This window comes from Rhinolophus ferrumequinum, chromosome 20 (assembly GCF_004115265.2).
Source record: "Rhinolophus ferrumequinum isolate MPI-CBG mRhiFer1 chromosome 20, mRhiFer1_v1.p, whole genome shotgun sequence".
NCBI lineage: Eukaryota > Metazoa > Chordata > Mammalia > Chiroptera > Rhinolophidae > Rhinolophus > Rhinolophus ferrumequinum.
This window is the reverse complement of record NC_046303.1, coordinates 52,225,703-52,249,111: the sequence shown is the minus strand read 5'-3', so window position 1 is coordinate 52,249,111 and position 23,409 is coordinate 52,225,703. Positions and strand designations below refer to the sequence as shown.

General features: G+C 38.4%; 1 protein-coding gene across 1 annotated transcript in view; it reads left to right on the top strand.

The window, feature by feature from the left end:
• AMPH (amphiphysin) overlaps window positions 1-23,409 on the top strand; it is a 222,052-nt gene that overhangs the window by 178,087 nt on the left and 20,556 nt on the right. The window contains exons 13-17 of the mRNA XM_033088761.1: window positions 893-916; window positions 2,873-2,896; window positions 5,758-5,790; window positions 9,718-9,774; window positions 13,980-14,105. Of these exons, the coding sequence (XP_032944652.1) occupies window positions 893-916; window positions 2,873-2,896; window positions 5,758-5,790; window positions 9,718-9,774; window positions 13,980-14,105 (264 nt within the window). The remainder of the gene's footprint in view (window positions 1-892; window positions 917-2,872; window positions 2,897-5,757; window positions 5,791-9,717; window positions 9,775-13,979; window positions 14,106-23,409) is intronic.

Here is a 23,409-nt window from a genome sequence, read left to right as displayed (position 1 = left end):
GGCTGTCTAATTTGCTGTTCACATGTACTAATTCTAAACAAGTGCATAATCATGGATCGGTTCTAGTCACAAAGACATGGGCAGAAAAGAATGTGGCTTAGCAGTGATTCTCAGTCATGGACAAAGAAGAAAGAGAGGTCTCCACACACACGGAAAGTCATTTTTGAACCATCTGGATTCATTCCCCAGGATCAATAGTCTTTATAATTAAAATGCCAGTAGTAAGTGTAAGTTATCCATATATCTTAGAGGGCACCCTCTAATTTCCATGATTGCCAGTTAATTGAGCTGCATGTTATCTAGTTCAACATACTGAAGGACTACTTTTCTGGGGTTCATTTACCATCAAATTTGTCATTACGCATCCTTCTTCAATTTGGTGTGGGGAAGAAATAGCATTAGCAATGCTTAGAATGTACATTTCCTCGAAGATTGATAAACTCTAATATCTGCACACCTTGTTTACTTGAGAGAGAGAGAGAGAGAGAGAGAGAGAGAGAGAGAGAGAAAGTAAACTCATTCATCATGATTCAGATATACTTTTCCACTTTTATAGCAAAAGGCACATTGGTTAGACCTATGCTGTCCAATATGGTAGCCACTAACCACACTTAGCTATTTAAATTTAAATGACATACAGTTACGTAAAACGAAAGATTTGATTCTCTTATACCAGCACATTTTAAGTTCTCAATGTGACTAGTGGCTACCATATTAGACAGCACAGCTATGGAACGTTTTTATCACCAAAGAAAGTTCTGTTGATCAGTGCTGTAGTAAAATGTTTCAAAAATATTTATGATTTTATTTCAAGAACTTTTATCATCTCAGTATTTTTATGTGCTTGGGACTTATATACTAACAGTATTTTTGTTTGCCTGTTTGTTTTCAGACATTGCCCTGGGACCTATGGACGGTAAGAGTACTAAGAACTCCGTGTTTTGATGTATCTGCATTCCTAGAAATTTGTAAGCTTGTTTTATTTCACCTGTGATAGCAAGAAGACCCAAACGTTTTTGATCATAATTTAGTCCTCTAGAATAACCATCAGTTCCCTGATGGTCCCAGGTATTACCAGCACCTGGAAGCAGAGAGTGTCGATGCTTCAGACTCCTGGATGAGCAAGAGTTCGGTGCTGTGTCCCTTTGTGCTTCTCCTGTGATCATTGGTGGTTAGAGGAAATTTGGTAGTGAACGACATGCACATGGGTTATTGCTCTCAAATAGAATACAAGAAAAGCATGGATGAGAAAATATAAGGGATGGGCCCTCTGCACAGGGAACCTTTTTTTAATTATTATTATTTTCAGTGAAGCTTAAGAAGTTGAGCTTTAGAGCCAGACAGCCCTGGATTTGAGTCCAGACTCTGCTTCTTATAACAATATGACTTTGATTAATTTCTAAAACTCTTTAAGCCTTAGTTTTTCTCATCTATAAAATAAGGGTAGTGACACCTATTGCAAAGGGTTGTGTGATGATTCAGTGAGATAATATTTGTAGAGTATTTAGCTCAATGCCTGGTATGTATCAATCAAAGGTAGATATTACTGTAATATCTACAGTAATATCTGATTTAGTCAGCTAATCAGACATGCGAGTATGAGTACTTCCAGAATTTAGAGTTAGGAAAAAGACACAACAGAGCTTTGTGGTGAGAGCATGTGTGCTGTGAAATTAGGAAACTGACTGCACCCAGGTAGAGGCTCCCCTCCTTTTGGGTAGATGCTTTGTGTCCCCTGTCATAGCACAGCCTTGGTCACGTGGTCTTAAGCCAACTTGAGTTGCATGTTTTCTTTTTTAGTGAGACAGTAACAGGAAAGTTTGGTAGATCTAAGAGCCTGTAGTCTTCTGAAGTCATATCGCTACTTTCTTTCCTTTAAGGAAAATAATGACTGTCTCCTTCCCTGCCACAGAAGCAGGTTTATACTGCACAGCACAGGGTCCTTGAAGCATCATGGAACGCTCTCAAGAGAAGAGCTAAAAAATGTTGATTGAAAACATCTTTTATAGTGAGCTGGTTTGACTTGTATATTTGCAAAAGGGGATGCATGGATTAACGTTCAGGCCATTTGATTTCTAGCCTCAATTTTGAGTTAATTTTTTTGGAGATTAAGAGGACAGTGCTAATTTTTTGTTATTCCAGTATTTCATATCTTCAGTTGGAGCTATACAATGTTTTTTTCTTCCCTCGCTGGGAAGGATATGGTGAGGGTGGAGGTACCATCTGGAAGGAACAATGACTATTTTAGAGGACAAATATGCTAGGAGTGGTAACAGTGACAAGATTACAAAACAATAGCTCCCTGGGCACAATAACAGCTACCCAGTGTTGTTTCTTTATATCCAAGCAAAGCTTCTAGGCTGAGAGGGTGTCGCGGGGAGGCTGAGGAGAATCCTCCAGGTAGTCAGAGTGGTTGGTATCAGACCATCCTCCGTCCAAACTCCACGTCAGAGGCAGAACCAAGTTCAGGCTGAGTTTAGAGACGACCTGACCGATGCTATCAGAGCAAATGATACTGTGTAAGTTTGTGGCTTCCAGCGCTTAATGTTCTTCTCATGTTAGCAGGCTCGCTTATTTATTTGAAACATTGCATTTCAGAGTCTGCTGAAGCAGAATGTTTTAATAGCCATAAAACATTCTTGCCGATACTAGAAAATGACAGCCTCTTTATGTTTCAATTGTGTAGTCTTAAACAGTGTTGGAACAAAACTCATTCCTATCACAAACAAGTGGTAAAATTTAATCTCAGACCCGTGAAAGCCACAACCTTTAGCAGAAAGTTGACTCTGGACAGCATGGGATTTTAATATGCTAGTGAATTTTCTTCTCTTGCCTTGTGATTTTTATTATTTATTTTTTTTTACTCATACAGACAAGCACTGATTTGGTACAGCCGGTAGGTAAATATCCAGAAAATGCTGGATTTTTTTTTCTTTTATATTTAATATGTATTACATACACGGTATAGTATGTAAAATGAGCTTTTTTCCCCTCTCATGGCATTGCTTATCACAGAGTTAACCTTAAGCCATTCCATTGAAATGCTCTCTAGTTTTGTTTAATTGATGCTACCCAACTGAAGAGCTTTGTGTTTCTCATCAACTCCCACCATGATCTATTTTATCTTATGTTTGTTTGTTTTTTCTTTTGCGGTTCTGCATACTCTAAAGACTGACTCTTCAAAAAGTCTTTCCCTGTGTAACCTGATCATGGAGGAAACTCCAGACAGTGGGTTGGCCGAAGAAATTCAAAGACCTCAGATTGATCTAGGTGTATTTATTTGGGGCCCTGATGCTAGCACAGACAGTGTCAGCCAGGAAATTACCCATGGTGGGTCTCAGGAAGACTCTGCGTGTCTCTCTGAAGCAGAGCAAGACGTGGGACTACCCACCAGGATGCTTCCTTCTGCTGACGGGCACACTGTAGCCGAACAGGGTGAGCGTGTCCCGGGGCCCGCCCCTCCATGTGGAAATGCACTCCTGTCCCCAAAGCCTGTGCCTCAGGTTGAACTTGCCACTGCGGCTTGTATGGAAATGGAGCTGCCTTATGACTTACCTGATTCAGAGATGCCGGCCATGGAAACTGGTGGCCTGGTCAAAGAAAGTCAAGAAGATGTTAAAAAGTCAGAAGAAGAGGAAAAGAAACAGAAGGTAGAAGATTCTATGTGGGCAGGTGTGGAGACATGTGAAAAGGTAGACACTGGAGCTATTGATATCAAGACACTAGAAGGTACAGAGGAATTAGAAGAGACAGTGTGTGAAAGTACAGGAAACAGGATAGTTGATCTTAAGACAATAGGAAAGCAAGACCAGGAGACCTTAAAAATTAATGAAGTGGAAACTAGGAAAGATCTAAGAGTTAGGTGTCAGGAAAGTGTGAAGACTGATGAAAAGTATTTCAAGATAATGGGCCTATTAGAAAAAGACAGGGAAAGAGTAGATATGGCAGGTGAATTTAGTGACAAAGACAAAGGGCTAGATGAGGGGATTCAAGTAGTAATAAATAATTGTGAAATTGTAGAGGGCTTTGGAGCTAACCTTGGCAATCACGCAGATATTTTGAATTGGCCTCTCCAGACTAACTCTGTATCTAATATTGAAGATGCCAGCCCTGAGGGGTGGGATTTAACTAGAAAAGACATTAAAAAATTTTTAATCAATCCTCCAAAGTGTGATATAATATATCACGAAGCACAGGGCAGTGTCAATGATGAAGAGATTCAGTGTAAGTCTGTGTTATATGCTCCTGGAGGTGACAAGGATGAAAATTAGGCTGTTGTTTTATCGATAAAACATGAAATGATAGCTCAGTCTAGGACAGATCTTAATTATTCTTTGGAAACAAACAGAAGAGACTGCGGTTTGTGTAAGGCATAAGATTCATTAATAGAGGTATCTGAGAGTACAGTGACTAGGAACTGTAGTCATACCATTAACTTGCCAGGAATTGCCAAAACAGACTCTTGGGGAACAGATCCAGGTCAAATCTTACAGCCAAGCTTGGATTCAGCAATGAGTGATAGGGATACTTTGGAATTCTCTGGTATACCAGATGGCCAAGCAAGTGGATTTGCCGGTTGGCTTGATTTTATTAACCATTGGCCTATCAGAGATATGGGATGCTTAGATAATTGCTGGGAACATTTAGATATGGTTGCAAGCAAGAAAGGGCTGGAGGTGGACTTACTGGCAGGTGTATGTGAGGAACAAGCCATTGATAGCTGCTGGGAAGAAAGCCAAGAGACAGTTAGATCATTGGTTCTGGGAACCTCCCAGAATGCTAGCACTGAGAGCTTTGCTAGTCCCCAAGACAATGGCATCAACAACTCAGATTTATCTGAAGATGAACTTGCTAACCAGAGATATGGATTGTTGTACCAAGAAATAGAGGCTGGTAAAGAAGAGGTACATACCCCGTATGTAGTATAGACTAGTCAACAATTTCTGTAGGTTCTGTTTTTCCTCATGTTTCCTACCCACTTCATTATCCATCACTATCTTTTCTGAGGCCTGCCTCATCTCCTTGACAGATTGTTGTTCCTGTACTTCTTACCTCTCGAAATCTGTGCAAACCAAACACAAATAGGTTGACAAAAAAACAAACAAAAAAACAAAACACAACACACACAAACACACACACACGAGGATGATTATGTCGGGAACTAGTGAGAGTCTATGTTACCATCCATTTACTGTGTTTATTTTTCCTACTTTCATTTTTACTGTTCAAGTACTAAATATATATAGAACAGACTGGGTAGAAACATGTCATGTGCTTTTATCGGGGTAACTACTTTACTGTTCTTAAGTAGTTACCCCGATAAAAGCACATGACATGTTTTTACCCAGGTCCACTAAAACTGTAGAATCTCATAATAGATGTTCATCAAAAAATCTAACAAAATAATGTGTTAGAGAAATACTGCAAATGCTTCTTCTAGATTCTCTCAGTGGCTGCAGAAAAGAGCTATTTCTCCGGAATCATCTCATTATCGAAAAAGTGGGTTTGGGTTAGCACTGAGGCACTCACCAGCAGTAATTGTAAAATATAGTCCATGTTGTTTTTTTGTCAGCCTATTTAAAATAATACAGTATGGCCTTTTGCATTTCCTAAGCACTTTCATGCACGGCACCCTTTTGTATTATTTTAAAATTTGTGGTAGTCTTTACTTTCCAACCAGTATAATGGACGTTCTCTGATCCTACAAAAATTTGTAAAAAAAAATAATAATGTACTCTGATTTCCATTTCTGTTTAGGCTTCTGGTGGTTCATTTAATGGATTCACCCAGGTAAGAAATCGATTTACTGGCAAAATTCATCTGTTGAGAATGATGCAAATTTTTAAAATAAGGATCTCTGTGTCACTGGTATGGCATAATGATTAAGTGTGTCAACACAAAACTACTTACAAATTCAGTAGTGGAGACAGTGATATTAACAGGATTGACATTGTAGGGTTGTTGTGAATATTAAATGAGGTATGCCCAGCAGCATGTACTAAGCCCTCCATGACTGTAGTTAGTTATTGTTAATATTATTGGCTATTCCATAGGCTTCTGCCTTCTGCTGCTTCCTCAACTGTCCTGATCTGAGAGATCCACTAGATTCAGCTGTTGGAAAAGAGAAGAGAGGTTTGTTTTGAATTAATGAAACTGGTCTTTAGAAAATATGAGACGTTTTAGGAGCATTTTTCTAAAGATTCAGATAAGACTTGTACTACACAAAGCCGTCCCTCTTCAGTGGTTCTCCAGAAAGGAGCCATTGGAAGATCAGAAATCCGGTTGGCTCTGGCCAATAAGGCAGTAGTTTCCTTTAAAGTCTGTGGAGGAGGAGCAACAAGATGGACTGTCTCATTCATTGTATGTGTCCCAACAGATGGACAGTTGTAACCCATGTAAAAGGCAGAACAAATTCATGGAGTAAGTTCTAAAAAACCTCTTGAACAGAGACTTCCAGCAAAAGCTTTTCTGTGATGAATGCTTTGTCTTAGAATATTAGACATGAACAATTTCAAATTTTAATGTTTAGAATTTCTCAGTTGGAAAGTTTGATTACTTTCCCTCATGTTACCTATAAAAAGATAGAAACCACTCACACACCCACACCCAAATACAGATACACCCAAACACAGAGATGGTAAAGCGTCTTTTCCATCTGCTTAAAACTTAGGGTCATAAGAAAATTTGTGTCATAAGAATTGCTATTCACTTCTCATTTCTAAAATGTGTATTTTTATCAGTTATAAATGCACAAAATTAAAGAGTATAACATTTTGTAAGGGTGTTTTATTTAAAATCTTCAGACCATCACATACCCCTCATTTCCTGTTTTTGAGAGGTAAATGCTTTCACTTCTTTTAACAGATTCTCTGTTTCATCCCGACATGTGTGCATGACTTTCTTTTAATGCTCCTTTTTGATTTCTAAAGCATCATCTGTTGACTCATCTCTCAGGAAGGTGAGGACTTAAAGCACTTACAACCTCCTACCTTCACCGTTCACCCCGTCTTCTGCTTCCTGCCTTTCTGACATAGTTCCGTCATAGCCATCAGTACCCAAATCATGAAGTTTATATTTATTTCCTTTTATGCCAACGTTTTGTTTTCCTTTGAGGAAATAATGGTAGGGTCTTGTTTGTTCGTTGGTTTGCTTAGTTTTCCAGGTACTTATCACTAATTCAATCCCATACTCTGTAGTATATAAATCTTTCCTGATTTTGTTGGAAAACAAATGTTCAATCAGTTTCATCTTGAAGAACTAGAACTTGGCTATCTGTCCTTTTGGACTGCTCCAGCCTAAACTGGGGCCTCTGACTACGGCACAGCTGCTACCACCGGCTCTCCCATGAAGTCTGTCCTGGGATATGCCTTCACCGCGCTCTCATGACAATTGCTCTTTTCTGGACATCAATTTTCCTTATTTATGGTCTGATTCCACAAATTAAAGCACATTCTTTAGGAGCTTACCAAAAAAAGTGTGTGTTACACATCTGAAAATGCCTTTATCTATACACATAATGGACTGTTAGTTTCAATATCATATTGGAAGTTGTAAATTGTTTCCCTTAGAATTTTGAAGAAATTATTCCACTTAATTCAACCTCCTAATGTTGCTACTGAGAAAGTATCATTTTGATTCTTCATATTTTATGAGAAACTTTTTTTTCTCTTTCTTTCTGCCCCTTATGTTCCACTCTCTTTTTTTTCTCTTTCTCTCTGGAAGTTTGTAAAATTTTATTTTCCCCCAGTGTTTGTGAAATTTTACAGCAATGCAGTCTCTAGGCTCTTTTAATCTAAAAATTTGTTTTTCAGTTGGGGAATTTTTTTTTTTTTTTGATGATTTCTCTTTTATTTTCTTTGTTCTCTCATCCTGTAACACCTTTCTTTTTCGCACGTTGGCTTCCTGAGCCTCTAATGATTTGTTTTCTTTGCTATTTCCTTTTCTCTGTTATCTTTCTCTAGTTTGCAACGCTTCTAAAATATTTTCACTTCTATATATATTTTTTTAATTTCCAAGAGCTTTTTTTGTTTACCAAATACTTGTTTTTAATAGAATCTTCTTCTTACATCAGGGATACATCTTCCGTTGTATCTCTGAGGGTATTAATAATAATTTTTGAAGATTTTTTTCCCTTGAAAAGTCTTCATTTTTTGTCTGTTTTGTTTTTTACTATTCAGTTTCTTTTTTTGATATTTGAGACTTTTCTTAAATGGCTGGTGGTCTTGGCTGTCCACTCATACTTAAGAATGAGACACCAAAAAGCTGTCAGGAAACTTGTGGAGGCAGGTTGAGCTCATTAACTATGGGCACTGTTCTAGGATTTTCTGGCTCATTTTTCATGTTCAGGAGCCCCTGATGTCAGATTCTTTAGGCATTTGTCTTTTTCTGAGCTGGTGAAATTTCTCTGGGAAGACTCTTCCGGTCAGCTGGCTGAGGTGTACAAGCCTGGCTGCCAGTGTAATGGGAGGTGAATGGGGAAGAAGTTAGAGGTTGGAGGGAGAAGGGACAATGTTCTCCACTTTATTTTGTAAATGCTCCCTTAACCCTGCTGCATCCCGGCTATGCCTGTGTGTCCCAGTCCAGAGACCCTCTGTTTCAGTCTCTATGGAAATAATCTCAAGTCTTGTACGAGGGTGGGAAGGGATATTGCTTGGTTTTCAGATAGATGAGAGTACCTCAAGTTCTAATTACTTTGTAATAGACTTTCAACCAGTTTCCTGTCTTTAGCACAATCCTAACTTCCATTTCCCGTGGTTCCCATGTTTCTAATTGTTGATCCATTAGGAGTTCTGAGTAATAAAATTGTGTTGCTTTTTAGCATTTCTTATATACTCTTAGAATGCAGATATTTTTGGATCCAGCAAGTTACTCATTGCTCATTTGTCTGCTTTTCAATTTCAAAATTTCATTGCTCTTATTTTTTTTTCCTTTTTATGTTTTTTTCACTTACGGTCTGTGTCATTAAAATTCTGCTTTGTAAAACTCCCTTTATTGTTGTTTAGTTTGAATTCTGGAGATTACAGAAGTGATTTCAATCTACCATCTTTAACCAAACATTACTAGCTTATCTTTTCTGTTGGAAAGCCCTTGATGTCAAATTTTGTAGGTACTTTTTTTCTTGATCTGGTTAGATTTCCTATGAAAGGCTCTTCTGATCTCCTGCCTCATGGGTGTAAGACTGGCTACCAATATAATGAGAGATGAATATTCCCTAAAGATCATTGTTCCTTTAGATTCCTCCAGCTTGATTTTAGGTTATTAAGTCAATGAATATATTGCATAAAATTTTTAAGTTACGGCTCGTAATTAAGCGGTATTAAGTCACACATAGGTGAGATAGTAAGATTTAGTTTCCAACATTAAAAAGCTTAAATTTGTAGCTTAGAGCCACTAAATTCTAATTCATTGTAGATGTCCAGAAGAGAAGCTGCAGACCAAAAATACCCTCTGAAGGCACTGTTTACTTAATATCTCTCTTCGTATCTTCATATTCTGCTAGCTCACATTTATATTTAAAATAACTACTGGTAAAAACAACTTTTGCATTCTTTTTTTGCTTTTCTGATTAGAATATAAGGAGACTTTTAAAAACTTTATAATATATTTATTGACACAATTGATGGGAGTTAACTTAAATGGTATTTTTGTTGTTGCTTTTTTAGCAAATTAGCAGGAAACTTGTATTTTTTAATTTTCTATTTTCTCCCTGATTTTCAGCCCCAGGACACTTCATTATTCACGATGCAGACAGACCAGAATATGATCAGTAACTTGGTAAGTCAATTTTTATTTGTGTTTCTGAGAAGTTGTTAGTTACTGCAGAATGTCCTAAGGTTGATGATTCTAGGTTATCCAGAGCTTGAAAGTCCAGCATGTAGTTTCTGAAGCCCCCTCTTTTCTAGAAAATAGGAAGGAAAGCTTCTGACAAATCTCAATGTGACTTTGAATGTGCTTGTTTCTATTTATAAAGGCACAGTGATAACAGCCAAAACCAAAGTCTCCTAATTGTGGGCTTCGGTAGAACACAGTAAATCCATCAAGGATGTAGATGTTTCCATGTGACTATAACTTAAGCTACAGGATTGAATATCAAATTGCAGCAATAATTCATGCTTCAAAATAGATCCTTGCTTTTTCTTGAATTATTACAGAAGCTACCCCATTTCTCATCTTCTCCTGTCTTTTTTGTGAGTTGCAGAAAGAAATAACACATAGTAGAGATGTGATTCCTACTTTGATGAGAGATGAGATGAGAGAAGAGCTTAGCTAGAGAGTCAGGAGAAAGCAGTTACCCTTGATGTTAGAAGAGATTCCTATAAGATAGATGTTGCATTTATCATGGGAAACCTTTCTAGCAGCAGCTTACTAGCAAAGTTGTATGAAGAGACCTTGTGTGATGTCACTTGTGAGCTTGTCAGGGATACACTACAGAGGATTTTGGCTCTTTGAGGATTAGTGCACAAGGGTTATTCATAGCTCACTGGTTTTCCCATGGGAATGGTGTAGAATTATCCGAGCTCCTGGCTTTTACATTGGAAGTGTAGAATTGCTTTTAAGTAGAACAATCTTTTCTTTTTGGATGATTACATTTTTAGGTAAGAAATTCTGGGAAATTTGTTTTAAAGGTTAATTTGATATTTTTCCAAAGGTAAGTGTGTTTCTAATACCTTGTCATAGATTGTCATATTTTTGCCTTTTGGGTAACCAAGTGAAAGGTGGAGTCTGTGTGGCCTTCAAATAAAGATATAAATGTTTTAAGTAAAAATTAATATTGGTGTTAATAATGGAGCTAGAGAGACACATGTTTCATGTTCATTGATGAGTCTCAGCCTGGGTAATGATGGAATAAGGGTTATACTGATGCTGGATGCTGAGATTTTAAATTGTCAGTTGTGAATGGGTGAAGATAAATGGAGAAATACAGGTATAAAGGAAAGACAATGGGTCATAATTAAACTCACACCTATTACTTTGATGCAAAAGTCCAGGCATAGAATCCAATGTTTTGAAGTTCTTCTGAACTTCTCTCCAGCCCCCATAACTGGCTCTAGGCACTTCCATCGTCTGTCCTTCCCTTCTCTTGGTATGTAGTCTCTGAAACACACATCTTGCACCTCTTTCCATTGGGGAACTTAGCTTCGTCATGCCCAGCACTGCATCTGCTCTGGCACGGGCTTTCCCTGTGGGGATCGAGGAAATCGTAGTGAACATCCGTCTCCTGGTGAGGTGTGATTACACAGGGTGATCCCAGGAGCAGGACAGTTTGCCAACCTTTGGTCCTTTACTGTTCTCAGTGAGGTAGAGGTTGAAGGTGTTGCTCAGCTTCCCAGACTACATTTCATAGCCTCACAGCACATTCCTTGAGTGCAGATTTAAACCTTTTGAATCTGCCAGCCTTGCTCAGGGCTTGGAGTTGCCTCCATGGCCCTTTGCATTTCTCACCAAATTAGCTCTCCCAAGACTGGAGAAGCAGGACTATAAGTCAAATGTCATATTGGAATATGACTAGACTCTTAGGCCCACTCTCTTGATCCATCTCCTCTGATTGACTTTCTTTTCATCTAATCATAGAGGATACTAGAAAGTGTAGGCCAAGTTTACACTACTTGTTTTGTTCTAAACGAAGAATTCCATTTCTGAGTCTCTGAGTTAAACCATTGTGGCATCCTTCTGCCACCGATAAATGTAGACTATCCCTCTCCTCTAATATATAATGATCGCTACTCCAGCAAACAATAGGAAATCAGTACCAGTGCTCATAAATGGGTATGGCAAGGTACCAACCCATTTGCAATGTCTGTCAGAGGAGGCATCTTATAGAAAAAGAGTGGTTGAAGCAGGGCACAATTCTGACAGGGCTATTTTAGATCTTTCCATGAGATGTCGTTCACAATTTACCTTTGTTTTTCTTTCTATCTTGACAAAATAATTACAATTTTATACTATCTTAGAAGGAATGGAAGGGCGACTTCTACTTCCAAATTTAAGGAGCTGATTGTATGTACAGTCGTGCTGTCGTGTTTCATCCTTACTCATCATTCAGTGAGTTATATTTATCCCCCTGGAATTTAAGTTAAGTGGCAATGATATAGTATAACATTTGGTGTGATGTTATAATATAGGGGCAAATGGAGTGACTTATGGGGACATAACTTATCCTGTCTCCTCTTCATACTGTGTCTCTATTGCATTGTCTGATTTCGGCAAGCAAATAGAATTCGACTCATTTATGACATCACTTAATTCTTGCCTTATATAAAACCTCAAAATTTCTTAGCACTTCCAAGAAACCCAGATTCTCATAAAAATAGTTTCTTTCATTTTAAGCTATCTTTACTTTTGTTAATGTACAATGACGTATGCCTTTGACTTACCTTTCGAAACTTCTCTTGGCTCCTCGGCTAGCTTCAGATTTCCTCCGTCTCATAGCAACAGCTCACAGGGTCAGTCACCTGCATATGGATTTCCTGGTGCTTGGTCAGATTACCCTTGCAGTCCTCCTTTGTGTAGGTCATTTGATACTAGGGTCTCATAGAAAATTACCTTGACTTCCAAAATGGTAAGCTCATACCCTGCGAGCTTACAGTATCTGTTTGCTGCTATGAAAACTTGTACTATTATGAAGATAAACCTCTTGAACAATAAACGTAAAATCGTTTCCCATAACGAACTTTTGAGAATATATTAGAGTGAATTTTATCTCATTTTTTCCTTAAAAATTGTATCACAGCACCTCTTAAAGGTTATAAAAGCCCATAAAAATATCAAATTTTTGCACGCGTGTCTACCAACGTGTCCTTCCATTTCATTGTGCCCTTTAAAGAGAAGGATGTACGTCACAATGGAGGATTTGGTGGGGGTACAAGACAAATATTTTGTATATATGTCCAACATTAGGGTATTCATTATTCACTTTATAATGTCAGCATAACTTCTCTATCCTTTCCCTATGGCTCTTGTCGTGTACAGCAGCTTAGATGGACACACAGAACTAGAGGTGGCTTTTGATTGCTTATGGTAAGAGTCTGACAGAAGTTACTGATTTCTCCCAAGTATTTATTGGGGACTTCTTTCTCCTCTAAGAAAACACTTTTAAACTCTTTTACCATTTAAAATTTCTGATGGAAAAGGATCTTAACATGCCCTCTAATGGTCATCCATTTAGTGAAATAGTCATGCTAAATAAATACGTTTATTTGTATTACTCAAAATAGAAAAAGAGGTAACTTTTTTTTCAATAGCCATGGTAACATGCATTGATTGGCTGTGGTGTTTTAAATGGTCTGTTGTTATTTAATATTGCTAATTTTAAAACTAAAAAAAGTCTGGAGCTAAGACATTCCAGGGGCTTGACTCAGCATGTAATTAGAATCAGAATGATCTATGCTTAGGGGTCACAGTGGGATGAAAAGACCTCAGTATTGTCCAAGCAATTCAAAGAGTCTTAATTCATAGCACGGAGAATTCTGCCCTGTGAAGACGAATGCATTTTGACCTGAATATTGGAATGACCCTCAATTTTTTGGTGTAATGTGTATCAGTAGAGTTGGGAGTTCTCAGAACTGTCCTTCCTGTGAGCTCTTCCTCACTCCTTCCAGCTAGAAATGGTAGGAGCTCCTAGGATCTTCCCTCTTCCTTTCCTTCCTTCCTTCTCCTTTCCCTCCCCTTCCTTCTCCTCCCCTGCTCCTTTCCCCTTTTGTTCCCTCCCCTCCCCTAGCCAAAATAGTAATAAGTCTTGGCCTAATTTCTAGGGAAATGACAGTGCTTGATGATGGTAAAAGTGAAGCTTATAGTTCATTTCTAGACTTTCCAGCTCTGTAAAAGCCCATGATGACAAATGTGGAGCTTTTTCCTACACAGATTTAATGAAGCTAGTTGCCTGTAGGATGATGAAGCAAATCTTAATTGTCCGATATTCTGTAACGCTCTATTCATATGTTGAATCTTTTTCTTCTAACCCTCGAAACAAATACTCAAAGGCTGAACCTGAACAGGCTCCACTCACAGAGTCGAAAGCGGAGGAGCCACCTGCCGCTGTAACACCTGCTGTTGGGCTGGACCCTGGACTGGACACCAGGGCTGAGGAACCAGTGGAGGAAGCAGTGGTGAGTGTCACCTCCCTCTCACCCACCACCTGCCCCACCGCCACAGCCATGCTCATCTCATGGTCCCATTTCTCCCTTATCATCCATGCTTCACTTGCGCCAAATCGCCTCTACACCTGTCATGGCTCCCCAGGTTCAAATAGCCTTTGTTCCTTTGACAATGCAATTCCATTCTCTCTAGTTTTCTTTTTCTTTTAAAAATACATTTATCTTTTAAGTTTATTTTTCAATCACATTTGAAAATATTATATTAGTTTCAGGTGTACAATACAGTGATTAGACATTTATATACCTTGTGAATTGATCATCCTGATAAGTCTAGTAGCCAGATAACATCATACACAGTTATTACAATATTGTTGAATATATTCTCTCTGCTATACTTTACATCCCTGTGACTATTTTTTAATTAAAAATCATATTTGTTGAGGTATAATTTACATATAATATATCCTCCTTTTTAGGTGTGCAGTTTGTTGAGTAAGGAAGATACCCAGAGACCTGATTTTATGATACAGACAAAACTATCATGTAGCCCCAGACTTGCTTCTCCACAAAGGGTGCCTTGATTCTTCCTAATACTCTCCCGTTCATAGTAGATAGGTTGTAGAATTCACAAATAATCAAAACTATTAATATGATGCTCTACCTGTGGTTGCTAGGGTGTGCCTTCAATTAGAGACCAACCTGTAGATGATAAATAGAAGGATGATAATTTTGTGGGTTGTGTCTACATATTTCTTACAATATTAGTTTTGTAGGTTGGTTATGGCCTGATGAGGGATTGAAATCCGATTTTACAAATCCATGAATGTATAAAGATTCCTATGTGTACAACCATTTGCTCACAATCAGGTCTGGTGCTGGCTCTTTTAATAAGAGGGACATGGAGGATGTGTTTTGTACAAGGGTGGAGACCCATCTGTCTGCCTGGGAACCTGCTCCTACCCTGCTCTGTGAAACCATATACACGCCACATCACAAACAGGAATGAGTGCGGTGTGCACCATGGTGAATTGGATAGTGTAACACTCCTGAGAGCATAGTGTTATGCCAAGGAAAATGTAATTCAGAATACCCATGGAGAGTGAAAAGTTTATTTATGAAATGCAATTAAAATGTCTCCAAAGAATTTCAGTCAGGGTACTATTTACTACAAAGAATCTGTACAAAGAAGAAAACCAGTTTCCCTATTCCCCAAAATTACACTGCCTAGGTAAGATAACTAGAGAAATATAAAAGTTACATTTCTTTCTCTTTGTGTGCTAGGTCATTTTACTGGCAAAAGAGTAGGTCATCTATCAAATCTATGGTTTATTAATAGAGTAGAAAAATAAATAATAGGGCAGGGTAGTGATGGAAAATACAAATTAAGAATGACTCAAGAAAAATGATCTATCTTCCATTTAAAGATACAGAGTTGTCCCAAATCCTGTCGGGTAAACAAGAAATAGGTCCTGCTAGACTGAGTCCCTCCTGGAAGCATTGCTTGTCTTGACTTTACACTGGGAAGTGCTGAGGCTCTGTGCTCCAGTGTCAGGGATTTTCTTCCAAACTGTCACTTCTAGATGCTCTGGGGATCTCAGTAACTCAGTGCACATGGGGCATTTTCCTCTGGTGTCATCAGACTGTGGTCTGTTCACCCAACTTAACTTCAAGATGATTTCAATAACACAGGAAGGGAAAGATACAATTGAATTTTTGACTATTGTTATAATTGAGAGGAGAATTGATTTTAAAAAGCTCATGGATGATGCCAGGGAGTTAAAAAGATATTGATTAGGTTTAGCTATTGATTTAGAAATTGCTTCAGTTCTGAAAAGTTCTTGTCATATTTCTATTTTGTCAGACTTCATCTTCACCAGTGCTTTTAAATGTCATTGATTCCATGCCCCAGACTATTCAGTGTAAGACTTAATGCCATATGCTCATGGTTTTGAGCAAGGGTATTTGGTGCTGTGCAGTAGACTGGAGATGTGAATTAAACAAGCTAACATGTTAAATACAGGCTCAAATGTTGATTCTCCATGATCCCCTCTCAGAAGGCTGTAGCTATATACCTCTCACACCTATCCTTATTTTAAGAAACTTAGAGAAGTAGGTTTTTGTTTATTCAGAATCCAAGTTTGTTGGTTTTCCAATAAACAATATTAATAACTACCAATTATCAAGTGCTTACTATATCATACCTACTAATTTATACCTAAAAATTTATAAAAGATTTATAATCTTTTTAACCAAAGGTAATATTAAAAATATTTGATAAACTCTATGTTACAAGCATCCACCATCACTAAAACCAGCTTCCGTAACGTTGGGTAGGGAGGTATTTGGAAGAATTCTTCATTTTTAAAAGTTTTTTCTCCTAAAGCTTATAAGCGAATTTTAGACAATAAAAAATTTACATTCCTTGTGAAATACAAGGCAACTTGGAGAGTCTCCTGAAGGATTCGGGCACCTGCTGAGATCCAGAGGTGATGTAAGAAGAGCAGGTACAGAGTTTACCACGTGAGCCACCCTCTACGAGGAGAAAAAGTTCAAGCAGCTTATTTCTCCATCCTCATGTCTACTGAAAATAATAGTAGGAGAGGGCCGCTTAACAGCAGTTCAATTTGCCTAATGCTCATTAAGTGACTACCTGCCATGTTTTTAAAATTGACACCTTTGGATGAAGTCAGTTCTTCCTCACACTGTCCCTTCTACTTAAGAAAGTGACATCACATAGAAAGTATTTTTGTTCCCTAATGTAGATTTATAGTTTCTTTCTTCTGGTCATAATAATCTAAGGTAATATTAGGGCTATTTTTCCTAAAGAAAAGTCTCTCCTGTTTCTAGATGTATGGTATTTGTAAAGAAAAGAAAAAAAAATCAACATTGTATCCCAAGCATTAATTAGCAGCCTGGCTGTGGCTGTCATCAGTCAGGATTGGATTGACCTGACCTTTTGAGGTCATCCTTTTGCTGCTGAAATGTCACCACACAGTTATTACTGCGAGTCTTGACAGAGCATTTTATATGAGGTGAAGTTTATGGTGGTTTTGTTTAAAGATAAAAAGAGAGAGAGACACATGTAATTTCAAATATTTAGACAGGTCGTTTTCTTTCTCTTTGTTTCCATTCAGATAATTTGTTTTTCATATATTTAGGAAGAGCAAGCTGCTTATTGTGATCAAAAGCAGTGCCAGTTTTCTCATTATGCTGCACAGGAGCGCTGTGACCCCTGAGCTCCAGTTGCCTCAAATGTAAAATAGGGTTAATACTAATTTCCTTCAAAGTTTCCTAGGAGGGCTTGGAAATAAACATGTCACTAGTGTAGCACCTGGCACACAGAGATTCCTCAGTCAATGATAGTTTGACGGTGTCATTATTGTTATCACCATCATGAAAAATGTTTTCCACCATGATAAACAAAAGTCGGTGAAATCTGCATTCTGAGAAGGAGAAGGCAACAGATGTGGAAGATAACCTCATTTTTCAGTTTTGCCTCATGTCCGAAATGGTAAGGGAATCCATCTCATTTAGGTCCCCATCAGCACAAATTTCCTATTGGTTCCTAAATAAGCTGTGTCCCATCAGAATTCTTTGTCCTTTCTAAGACTTCCTGTCTTCTAGAGACTTTCATACTGGGTCCATTAATACAGAAGTTTCCTACCTTCAGTTCCCTTTCTCTGCCAGTTTTCTTATCTGCCCTTTAAGAGGGTCATGCCTGATACACTCTATGTTCTCTTCCTTCTCTCAAAAATCTATAGCTTATTACCTGAAAAATATTAAGGATTTCCAAATCATTTGTGGCAATGAGAGTGCACTTGGTTTATGACTTCTTTTCCAGTTTCTGTTTGCTGGGCAATTGGGGTGACGGATCGTCATGGAGTTGGTTTTACTTCCCAATGCCGTGGACTAGTCAGGGCTGTAAAATCAGAGAGGTGGCAGTTGGACCTTCCAAGTGGGACTATCAGCTGCCTACCTACCCTTCATCAAGAGTCAGGCTCCATGCTGCTGTCTGGCCAGATCCCAGCCTGGTCCTTGGCAGGGTCAGGATTAAAAGTTTTGCCAACAGAACACAATGACATTTAGGTGACTTATAGATCAACATTTTTTTGGTATAATCTCTGGGTGTGTCTGGCAGCCCCACCTCTGCCCTCTGCCTAACTGAACCTGGGTCCATGCATAAGACGGCAATTTGACCAGTGGCAACAAATGCTTTATATATCATTCAAATCAGAATGTAGCCAGGCAAAGTAAATGTTTATTGAGCGTTAAAGGTATTTTCCTTAAACAACTTCTTTAACAAACTATTTGCTACTCACATTGAGGCTGTCCTTTATGGCTACTTCATAAACTAGTACTTGCTCATGTCCCCGTCTCTTGAGAGTGTGCAGTACACAATATTTACCTTTGTTTCAAAAGATAAATCCACTTTTTCCTGTCTACTTCTCCCACACGCTTTACAAATAAATCTCTAATTAAAACTTCAATGTTTTAATATGTGTCATTATTAGATATTCTGCCATGACTTTAAAGGCCAAATAAACCAAAAATTCATTAACTTTGGCATTTCTGCAGAAGATCTTAGATTTTGAAGTATGTATGGAGCTAATTTTGACAGATGTTTCCATGGCAACACGCTGCCAGCAGCTGAGTTGCACTGGGATCTGGCTGCTGAGTGTTTACGACAGGGCTGCAGGCAATACGAGGAAAGGAGATTGAGAAATATGATTGAGATGAAGGTCAGAGGAGAAAAACCACTGAATTCCTTAAAAAACAGGAGCATAGATGTGTCAAATGCAGTTTTTAGTACCAGGTACCACCTTTGAAAGGAACACCAGCGAGGCCCAGTGTTCCTGAGAGAGCTCATCCCTACACTCGTGTTGAAGGAAAATCATGACCTGCAGGGTTTTAAATATGGTGTGTGTAACCAGGAGTACTAGCCACCAGCCTGTTTTTTAGTACAGGAATCTTTTCTTGGGGTCATAATTACCCTAGGTGCCTCCTAGGCTTTTCTTTAAAATAGAATCTGAAGAAAATTCTGTAATTTTAATCCAAATGCTAAGACCTTCAGAGGAGTCAAGACTTCAAGTTGGATCCAGAATACAGGATGGGCATGAAAAGTCCAGGGTGGCCTACAGCCAGGATTCCCACTGGTATTTATCTCCCTTTGTTACTTCCCCGGGGATTCAGGGTGTCACTCCAACTCCAGCACTAATTAATAGAAGAGCCAGAACTAGAACTTGGACCTCCAGCTCTGTCTCCAGTGCTGCTGCTGCTACTCCGTCGTATTCCTGCACATGTAAAATGCGATCATTGGGTTATATGAGCCCTGTGGTCCTTCCAGCTTTGGGATCCTTAATCTCTAACTTTTAAACCTAGCTGTTCATGTCCAACTGCCAAATTTCTGAATGTTCTCAGATGTAACTCTGAAGTGCAATGGATGAAGCCAGGAGAAAGTCAGGTGTTCGTCTTCTCCACTTTCCCATTCTGTACATATCTTTCTAAACAATGAAATCTACAGGGCTAATAGCAAAAATAATGTAGTGAAATTTTATCTCACCAATCTTTTCCGAATATCTTTTTATCATATAATTTGCTATTAAGAGGGAATTATGATACGTTTGCTTAGGTGCCCAGATACTACATGTATATGACTAAAGAAATATTTTATTTATAATCTATGAGACTCAGTTTAAGAGCAGCGTTCCAAAAGCATACATGAATCCACTGGCTATTTATGCACGTATGCATTCTGTACCAAACGTCCCCTGTTGGGAGCTGTCAGTAGGAAACAGTGGGTCTGTGGGAGGCTCCAGGTCACAGGGTCACTGTGGAACTTTCAGATTTCAGAAGGCGCATTGTCTTCCTGGAAGCAGGTTGGTGTGGAAAAACACAGAATTTAGAGTGAGACAGACTGTTCCAATTCTGGTACTGACTGCATGAGTTACCTCGACTCTAAGTACTAGTTGACTTGTCTAGCGAGTGGAAATAATAGCTAATAAGATTGTTGGGCGAATAATGTGCCATAATGTCAAATATTTGGGATCGTGCCCGGAAAGTTGTAGATTCACAGTAAATGTCAGTTCCCCTCACAGGCTACAGAATGTGCATATATTGAAGCTGTTAAGCAGAAGTCTGCCCGTGGATCAGCATTATTACTGTCCAAGTTTGGGGTAAATTGGGACGCCTAGAATTTAGTGATCTTTAGTCCCTCTGCCCAAGAGTAAATATCAGGAAGATGGATACTCTTTGACTCTATGTCCTTTAGTCATAGAAGAGGAGCGTTTGGCTAAAAATTGAAAATATGTGTATCTTACAGTCTTCACTTATCATTTATATCATTTACCCCAGGAGTATTTTAATGAAAATGAAATGCATCCCAGGAGCACATAACTGAAGATTATACTAGGTTGGTGCAAAAGTAATTGTGGTTTAAAATGTTAAAAATAACTGTAAAAACCGCAATTACTTTTGTACCGACCTCATATGAGAAAACTAAAACATTAAAGAATAAATCACAAAAAAAAATATCATTCACTATTTCCAGTGGTTTTTTTTTTTCATTTTAATGCTCTTTACACTTAAATATACAAAGAAGGTCAAAGCTTTAATAGTGCTGTATTCCAGATATATTAGACAAACCCAGGAGAATTTTCCACAAACCAAGGCATGAAAAGGTCCTTAAAACATAATAACTGGGCCTGGTATGGAAAAGTATGTGAGATTTTCACCTATCCCCACCGTAGATAGAAGACAACTGGTATCTAGCCCCTATGAGTGTGGGAGCACCTACCTGAAGCCTCCAGGTCATCTTGGGCCTGCTGCCACTCTCATACCAGTACGTCCTTTTGCCACGTGTATTTCAAGACCGATAGTGTGTGTAGACACTTGTACCCTCCCCAGCTCCTATTCTGAAAAGGACATCTAAAAGTCCACAAATGGCAAGTAAACGGGAACAAAGAAAATGTTTCCATATCTACTGGAAATATCAGGTCTAGAAATATTTCATGTAACATTAGATAAATAAATAAAACACATGTTTTAAAAAGCATAGGGCCTATATAGAGAGCAATACAATAGATTGAATCATAGATGGAGTTAAATTTTTCTTTAGAGAACAACAAAAAAACAAAAGTACAAAGGAAAAATTTGATAACTGTCTTCCTTTTGTTGTCAGCAAAATTCAAGACGGCCTTTATTATGTGAAACAAGAAGTGAAAATTGAGATACAACAACCACATTGAGATACAAAGAGAGTTGCTTATGAGTTGCACATGAAAAGGGAGCTAGATGATTAAAAAAAAAGATTTTAGGGGGAAGAAATGTCATATTAGAATTAAAATTTGCTTTAGAGTGGTAAAGACCAGAAGCAACAGTATAGAGAATTGATTTCATGATATGAGGACAAATTGCAGTAGTTCTTCCAACGCGGAAGAAACGCACAAGCAAAGCTGTAGACGTGGGGGCTGTGACTGAGAACAGAGCTCCTGGATAATTGCTACTCCTAAGGAAGAGGCTGTAAAGAATGGAGTGGAAATGTCGCCGGGAGTTCACAGCAATGTCCAAGAGAGGGCTCAACCCGGAGCAGCAGTGATCAGGTTCTTGTGTCCACGCAAGAAAGAATTCAAGAGTGAGACAGACGCAGAAACGCACAGGGAGTTTTTTGAAACGAAAGTACACACTTGAGAGGGAAGCGTGGGTGAACTCAGAGAGCCAGTCTGGATCAGGGGTATTTATACCTCCCAGCGGGGGGCGTGGGGTGGCGGGAATTGGTGATCTCCCATTGACAGTGGTTCATCCATTTCCCCTGGATGGGACCCTCCATTTCCCACTCTTCCTTCCTTATTTAGCTCCTCTGGAACTGTCATGGCATCAGATGCGTGATGGGAGTCATAGTAACCACAATGCAAATGAGATTATAATATTAAAATCAACTAAGGGTCAGGTCCCAGTCATAGGGACCAAGCTGAATGAGACTGTTCCTTGTTCTTCTCCAGCTGCAAGTGCCGGGTACCGTCACTTGTTATTTGTGTAACCAGTGAAGAGCCTCTCCTCGTATCCTGGAGGGTTTGTCAATTTTCTAGGCTACCTATGCTGCTTCAGAAGCAGTAGCAGCCAGTGTGACAGAAGAAAACGTGCTCCTGCTGAAGTTTTCCTAGTTGAAAATTCCTACATGCAGATCATAAGAAATCACTAACAAAAGGCAAAATTCATGAGAGACTAGCATCTCAATTTATTCTTTTAAATGTTTTAATTCAAAGCTTACAAAAAAAGTTCTCTGTAAGCTTCTCAATTGGGGAGGAGAAATGCACAACAAAAGAACAATAATTAGGCCTCAGACTTGTCCTTCCAATACTGTAAGTCAGAGCTGTTAGAAACATACAGCTGTTCAACATACAGATGTTGAAGCGCAAAAAGAAGCACGTTGTAGCATTTCTCCCAGGCAGCAGTCCCTCAGGTAAGAAAGCAGCAGAAAGACATCACCAAACATATAGATAAGTTCTACAGCATCCCCACAGAATTCTTGAAAAACATTTTTTGAAGACACATTGTGATTGACTGATAGATGAATCAAAATCAGTGTGGACATAGGAAGACGTGATAAAGCCAATGTTAGCGATATGTCACTTGGAGCTCCTAGGTAGTGGGTACTTGGATATACACTGTACAGTTTGTTTTATTTTTCTCTGTGTTGACTTTTTTTCCCATAAGAAAATGTTGGACAAAACCCCCAAAATGCCCTTCATAGGATATCATAAATAAATAAAGGAAGCAGTGTTTAGTATTTAAATTATTTAAATGTATAACAAAAAAATTGTTGTAAATACAGTTACAAACCAAGATCTTTCTCACATGTTTATAACATTTAAGAAGTGAAAACCAAGTAGTGTTCAATGATAGAACTGTTAAATAAATTGTTAAATAGAAAAGGAAATAAAGTATTATGTAGCCATTGATAGAATTTTTCTGAGAAACATGATCCATGTGTTGTAAAATAAATAGACAAAGCCCCTTTATGCATAAAAAAGAATAAAAATAAATACCTCAAAATGTTACCATAAGTTATTTCTTTTGTTATTTTTATGCCCATGGTATCCACTATTTTTCAATCAGAAAAAGAAGACCTATTTTCAGTTAAAATAACCTGCCCTATAGATAAGTATAGAATTTCATACTAGAGACTCTTGACAGTTGTCCATATCAGTTACACAAGTGGAAGTTGCTTTCCAGGCATTGTCCAAAGCTAATATTGCCAAGAAAGCAAACAAATCAATACATTACACATAGCCCAGAGATTACCGATTCTCCTGCAGCC